Source organism: Priapulus caudatus, unplaced genomic scaffold (genome assembly GCF_000485595.1).
Source record: "Priapulus caudatus unplaced genomic scaffold, Priapulus_caudatus-5.0.1 Scaffold66, whole genome shotgun sequence".
Classification (NCBI taxonomy): Eukaryota; Metazoa; Priapulida; class Priapulimorpha; order Priapulimorphida; family Priapulidae; genus Priapulus; species Priapulus caudatus.
The window spans coordinates 243,969-251,219 of NW_014577127.1; the positions used below are offsets into that span (position 1 = coordinate 243,969).

Here is a 7,251-nt window from a genome sequence, read left to right on the forward strand (position 1 = left end):
GATGTGATAGGGATCTGTTACACAGTATCGCCGTTGCTATATCGCGTGACAGCGAAGTGTTCTGAGGTTATATAAACATGTTCCGCAGATGCAGGCGCCGTCACCGACACCGCGTCTCTAAGACCCTCTCTCATTCCACTCCAGTCAAGTACGCGCCTAGATCTATCCACCATCGATGATACGTCCACCCGCCTGTCCCTCCCTCCCTCTCATTGGACCTTATACATGTCTGTATATATATATATATATATATAGTTAGTTTAAGATGTCCACCGTTTAAAATATTTAATTAATCCGTTAAAATCCGTAATTAATCCGTTAAAATATTTAATTAATCCGTGGTTTACGTTTCAGGAAAGTGTATGATTTGTAAACAAATTCATTAACATGAATAGTCACTTCTTTATAATGCTGCTGCTAGTGCCGCACACGTGTTTCAGAGTAGTCGTAAATGAGTAGCAAGCAATCGTGTGTGACACCGATAAATGTTTCTGGCCACTTTATACTAATACAGAAACGTTTCAAACACCAATTTCCGCGTTCAAAGAGTCGTGAGAATAGCATCGCGAAGCTCGAGCCCTTATACCGGATTAGGCATATGGGGTTAACCAAAGGGCATGTGAGCGTGTACGAACAAAATGTCGTCGGGGTTGAAGCGACGGCGCTTAGCCACTGTCGGGAACCGTGTGCGTGAATGCACGTAGTTAAGTACACTCCCTCTGATGAGCCATTCTCTTCGACACGGGCGGGCGGGTGAATGAATACATGCGGTCGCATACACGAACACGTATTCTAACCCACCGTGTCAACACGATAAACATCTCATCCAGCTTAGAGAGCTCACTGCACGCAAACTGCGAGACAGGGAATCGCCGCCGACAGCTGTAGTACGCGGGTTTGACCCCTCTCTAGCATCAGATAAGAAACCTCGCTCAGCAATTGTTAAAAATTTACGTATCTGCAATGTCAAACAAACATCATGCGTGACATACCGTGAAAGGATCGTCGGAACTAGGTTATGATATTTTGGCAGCACATCGCTGGCCATGGGGTCACGTATAGCGCGAGGCGGGTATAAATACTAAGACACGCAGCTGCCAACGGTGCAGTTGCTTAACATTGTTAGTACAGACAGGTCGGGTCAGGGACATTCGAAGGTAAGTTATATTTTAAAGATGTTGATCCAATATACAGAGCATGAGTGATAATAAAATCATGTATTACGTAATAAGAAGTGCATTTGTGTGAGAGAAAGAGAGAGAGAAAATGAACAGGAGTAATCCTAGCATAGAATTATATTATAACATTCCTTCACTAGACATCATTTAAGAAATAGGAGGAAGACCTTGCATGTAAGGTTCCCGCCGCGTATACCAGCCAGTACACAATCTGGCTACGTTAGTATGTTAGCGCATGCGCAATATCTCACCAGAGGAGTTATATTTTGTGATGAGTATGCATTTAAAATTGTTAGGGTGTATCTCACCAAAGGTTTCCTTACAAAAACTTTTATCAGTAGACCTGTGTTTATAATTAGGAAAGCGCCCTAGCATGTAGGGTATACAAAACACCTACTTTATGCCCTCGTGTCTTCTCCCCTTGCCTCCACTGTCCCTCGCTCAGCCTCCTTCTTCTACCGCCCCCAGCTATCTTCCCTGCCGGATTTCCTCAGTCTCCCATCCCGTCTCCCCCTCAGCAAGCTATATTATGAAGTTTGCCTCAGACGGCACTGCACGCCTAACACGGTGCGTGCGCATGCGCAATATCCCCCGAGAGATATTATGTTTCTATATTTACGTGTAAGTGTGCATAGCGTGCAGCTGCAGCGCAGCAGCGTAGCAGCGTGCGTTCGGTGGGTGTGTGTTTGCTGTCGTTGGAGCATTTGCAGCACGGCTTGTCGGCACTAATACTAGGTGAAGGAGAGTAGAGAAACATTAAGACTTTGGTAGTAAATAGGTTTCGTATTTTTTTAGCATTATATTTTATTGAAACGCTCCAAGTGCCTGTGCCTAAGACGGTGCGCGCGCATGCGCAATATTTCCCGAGAAAAATCGTATTTTGCAAAGATTATGCATTTAAAATAAAGAGGAGTTATCCTAGCATAGATTTATATGATAACATTCCATCAGTAGACATTATTTAAGAAATAGGAGGCAGACCTTGCATGTAAGGTACCGGCTGCGTATACCAGCCAGTACACAATCTGGCTACGTTAGTGTGTTAGCGCATGCGCAATATCTCACCAGAGGAGTTATATTTTGTGATGAGTATGCATTTAAAATGGTTAGGGTGTATCTCAGCAAAGATTTTCCTAAAAAAAACTTTGATCAGTAGACCTGTGTTTATAATTAGGAAAGCACCTTAGCACGTAGGGTACAAAACACCTACTTTATGCCCTCGCGTCCTTCCCCTTGACTCCCCTGCCCCTCGCTCAACCTCCTTCTTCTTCTACCGCCCCAGCTATCTTTCCTGCCGCATTTCCTCAGTCTCCCATCTTCTCTCTCCCCTCGGCAAGCTATATTATGAAGTTTGCCTCAGACGGCACAGCCCGCCTAACACGGTGCGTGCGCATGCGCAATATCTCCTGAGAGAAATCGTATTTAGCAAAGATTATGAATTTAAAATGAAGAGGAGTAATCCTAGCATATAATTATATAATAACATTCCATCACTAGACATCATTTAAGAAATAGGAGGAAGACCTTGCATGTAAGGTCCCGGCTGTGTATACCAGTCAGTACACAATCTGACTACGTTAGTGTGTTAACGCTTGCGCAATATCTCACCAGAGGCGTTGTATTTTGTGATGAATATGCATTTAAAATGGTTAGGGGGTATCTCAGCATAGATCTCCCTAATAAACTTTTATCAGTAGACCTGTGTTTATAATTAGGAGAGCGCCCTAGCATGTAGGGTACAAAACACCTACTTTATGCCCTCGCGTCCTTCCCCTTGCCTCCTCTGTCCCTCGCCCAACCTCCTTCTTCTTCTACCGCCCCAGCTGTATTCACTGCCGCATTGCCTCATTATCCTGCCCCTTCTCCCCCTCACAAAGCTATATTATGACGTTTGCCTCAGACGGCACTGCACGCCTAACACGGTGCGCGCGCATGCGCAATATCTCCCGAGAGAAATCGTATTTTGCAAAGATTATGCATGTAAAATGAAGAGGAATTATCCTAGCATATAATTATATGATAACATTCCATCATTCCATCACTAGACATAATTTAAGAGATAGGAGGAAGACCTTACATGTAAGGTCCCCGCTGCGTATACCAGCCAGTACACAATCTGGCTACGTTAGTGTGTTAGCGCATGCGCAATATCTCACCGGAGGAGTTATATTTTGTGATGAATATGTATTTAAAATGGATAGGGGGTATCTCAGCATAGATTTCCCTAATAAACTTTTATCAGTAGACCTGTGTTTATAATTACGAGAGCGCCCTAGCATGTAGGGTACAAAACACCTACTTTATGCCCTCGAGTCCTTCCCCTTGCTTCCTCTGTCCCTCACTCAGCCTCCTTCCGCTTCTACCGCCCCCAGCTGTCTTTCCTGCAGAATTTCTTTAGTCTCCCACCCCCTCTCTCCCATCGGCAAGCTATATTATAAAGTTTGCCTCAGATGGCACTGCACGCCTAACACGGTTCGCGCATGCGCAATATCTCCAGAGAGAAATCGTATTTTGCAAAGATTATGCATTTAAAATGAAGAGGAGTTATCCTAGCATAGATTTATATGATAACATTCCATCTGTAGACATCATTTAAGAAATAGGAGAAAGACCTTGCATGTAATGTCCCGGCTGTGTATACCAGCCAGTACACAATCTGACTACGTTAGTGTGTTAGCGCTTGCGCAATATCTCACCAGAGGCGTTGTATTTTGTGATGAATATGCATTTAAAATGGTTAGGGGGTATCTCAGCATAGATCTCCCTAATAAACTTTTATCAGTAGATATAGTTAGTATCGGACGAGTAAACTCGATCCGTTTGTGCGTTTTGGCTATATACACATTTCGAATAATTTCTCAGTTTCACAATGGGAAATATCGGATTTGCGCATGCCCGTTCGCGCCGAAAAATTATAGCATGAGGCGAAATTATGCATTCAACCTATTTTAGGGCTATCCGTCTATTGGAAAACATGGTAAAATTTGGCGACCGCCTGCGTATTTGCGAATCGCACAGCGCCATCTTTTTTGTACGGCATACGGCGATATGCACATAATATATACTTAATTATACCCACTCTTTCAGACGTCGCCTCTGCGACGGGCTAAGACGCTATCGAATTTTTTTTTATCGCATGCACCTAGTGCTGGCGACGTGCTCTCTAGGAAAATTGCAGAAATTGGGCGAAATACTGCCTCCGTCGGCAACTCTAGGGCATCCAGTAAACTCGATCCGTTTGTGCGTTTTGGCTATGCGTACACATTTCGAATAATTTCTGTTTCACAAGGGGAAATATTGGATTTGCGCATGCCCGTTCGCGCCGAAAATTAGAGGATGAGGCGAAATTATGCATTCAAACCATTTTCGGGCTATCCGCCTATAGGAAAATATGGTAAATATGGCAGAGCGGCATCTTTTTCGTCGGGCCGACGGCGATATGCACATAATATATACGTATACCCCCTCTTTCAGACGTCGCCTCTGCGACGGGGTGAGACGCTAGCGAAATTTTTTATCGCATGCACCTAGTGCTGGCGACGTGCTCTCTAGGGGAATTGCAGAAATTCAGCGAAATACTGCTTTCGTCGGCAACTCTAGGGCATCCAGTAAACTCGATACGTGTGTGCGTTTTGGCTATATACACATTTCGAATAATTTCTCAGTTTCACAAAGGGAAATATCGGATTTGCGCATGCTCTATGCTATCGCATGAGAGGGCGGAAATATCATTCAACAGAGCTTCGAGTTTGAAGGGTTTGGTAATGGTTTAACGCTTGGCATGTGTCTGACAACTATTCTAAAAACCATACACAAATACAATTGTAACAATTTACACACGCACATATGTACCCGTGTATATCTGCGGGTACTCTAACCCTCACAGTCGGTTAAGTTAGCTGTCCCGGGGATGGTATAGCGTTCTGGTTGGTTGGCTATAACACCCCCATTTAAACCAATTGGTAATCCGCTGAAAAATGTGTTGGAGCTAGCTAGCTGCCAGCCATATAGAACAAATTAGGATAAAATTTCGTTGATAAATGTTGAATATATAACGTAATTATGAATTTATAATAACGTATTTATAAATTTCCGGTCGGCTGTGTGTTTCTGCCTTGGTAACGATATTGTGGCGTGCTTCAATTGACTCTTCTTGCTCAACTCGTTTCAGGATGGCAGTCTTGCATCACAGCCTCGAGCTTACCGCAGATAGTTTGATCCGTTGCTATCACATTAACTGTACCACAATGTGTACAAAATAATATAACTAGCATTACTGCCTGGCTTCAGTAACCATGTTTTATCGGATTTCGATTTCCCCTATAAGCATCTCTCCGACGCATGGGCATGCTTTTCTTGCATATTATTATTTTTTTGTAATGCTTTATGGTCGCATTACATACTGTTCGTTTATGTCCGAGCACTATATGCATCACGTTCGCTGCTCCTTACTCAACAATTAAAACTTCCAAATTACTTTCAACTCTTTTGCAGTTGCTTCATCTCTTTCAGTATTGTTCCTACACGTTGAATATTTTATGGAGTATTCATAATCATCCGTATTTCGTTTAAGAATGATTGGATTGCAATAAATATATATAATATATATATATCTGAAGTAGATAATAGGGATTCTTATTATCTACTTCTGATATATATATACATATATATATATATTTTCCGCGTTCAAAGAGTCGTGAGAATACATCGCGAAGCTCGAGCCCTTATACCGGATTAGGCACTATGCGGGTTAACCAAAAGGCATGTGAGCGTGTGAAGAACAAATATGTCGTCGCGGGTTTGAGCAAGCGGCGCTTACACTGTCGGAAACCGTCCGTGTGCTGTGAATGCACGTAGTTAAGTACACTCCTCTGAATGAGCATTTCTTCGCACGGGCGGGCGGTGAATGAAACATAGGTCGCATATCACGGAACACGTTTCTTAACCCACCGTGTCAACACGATAAACATCTTCATCCAGCTAGAGAGCTCACTGCACGCAAACTGCGAGACAGGGAATCGCCGCGACAGCTGTAGTACGGGTTTGACCCTCTCTAAAGCAGCAGATAAGAAACTCGCCTCCGGCAATTGTTAAAATGTAGTATTTGCAATGTCAAACAAACTCATGCGTGAGCATTACCGTGAAAGGATCGTCGAACTAGGTTATGATATTTGGCAGCACATCGCTGCCATAGGCGTCACGTATAGCGCGAAGCGGGTTATAAATACTGAAGACAACGCAGCTTGCAAACGGTCAGTTGTTGAACATGTTAGTACAGACAGGCCGGGTCAGGGACATTCGAAGGTAAGTTATATGTTTAAAGATGTCTGACCAATATACAGAGCATGAGTGATAATATAAAATCTGTATTACGTAAAATAAGGGCGGAAGTGCATTTGTGTGAGAGAAGAGAGAGAGAGAGAGTGTGTGCGTTGACGAAGAGAGAGAGAGACGAGAGAGAGGAGAGAGAGAAGAGAGTTGTGTGTGTGTGTGTGTGTGTGTGTGTGTGTGTGTGTGTGTGTGCGGGTGTGTGTGTGTGTGGTGTGGGCGAGAAAAAGAGAGAGAAGAGAGAAGAGAGAGAGAGAGAGAGAGAGAGAGAGAGAGAGAGAGACGGGAGTTAAATTACTCTTACGATTCAGAACAATAGTATATTTGCTTAGACATTTGAAACAAAATTCTCTATTATTTTAGAACGATGAAGCTAATAGTCGTCGCAGTGTTGCTTGGCTGCGTTGCCAGCGTATGTCCTCCCGGATATGGCGGAGGCGGAGGCCGATATGGTGCGGTTGGGATATGGAGAGCGAGAGGCCGTATGGTGGCGGTGGATATGGAGGAGGCGGAGGCCGATATGGTGGCGGTGGATATGGAGGAGGCGGAGGCCGATATGGTGGCGGTGGATATGGAGGAGGCAGGTTCGGCGGAGGCGGATATGGAGGAGGCAGGTTTGGCGGAGGCGGCGGATTCGGAGGAGGCAGGTTTGGCGGAGGCGGCGGATTCGGAGGAGGCAGGTTTGGCGGAGGCGGCGGATTCGGAGGAGGCAGGTTTGGCGCGACGGTCGGACCGGATTCGAGGA

General features: G+C 44.5%; 1 protein-coding gene across 1 annotated transcript in view; it reads left to right on the forward strand.

Moving 5' to 3' along the window:
* The first annotated feature begins 7,077 nt into the window (after nucleotides 1–7,077).
* LOC106821252 (protein PopA1-like) overlaps nucleotides 7,078–7,251 on the forward strand; it is a 4,418-nt gene continuing 4,244 nt past the window's right edge. Inside the window, exon 1 of the mRNA XM_014825975.1 lies at nucleotides 7,078–7,219. Coding sequence (XP_014681461.1) covers nucleotides 7,078–7,219 — 142 coding nt within the window. The remainder of the gene's footprint in view (nucleotides 7,220–7,251) is intronic.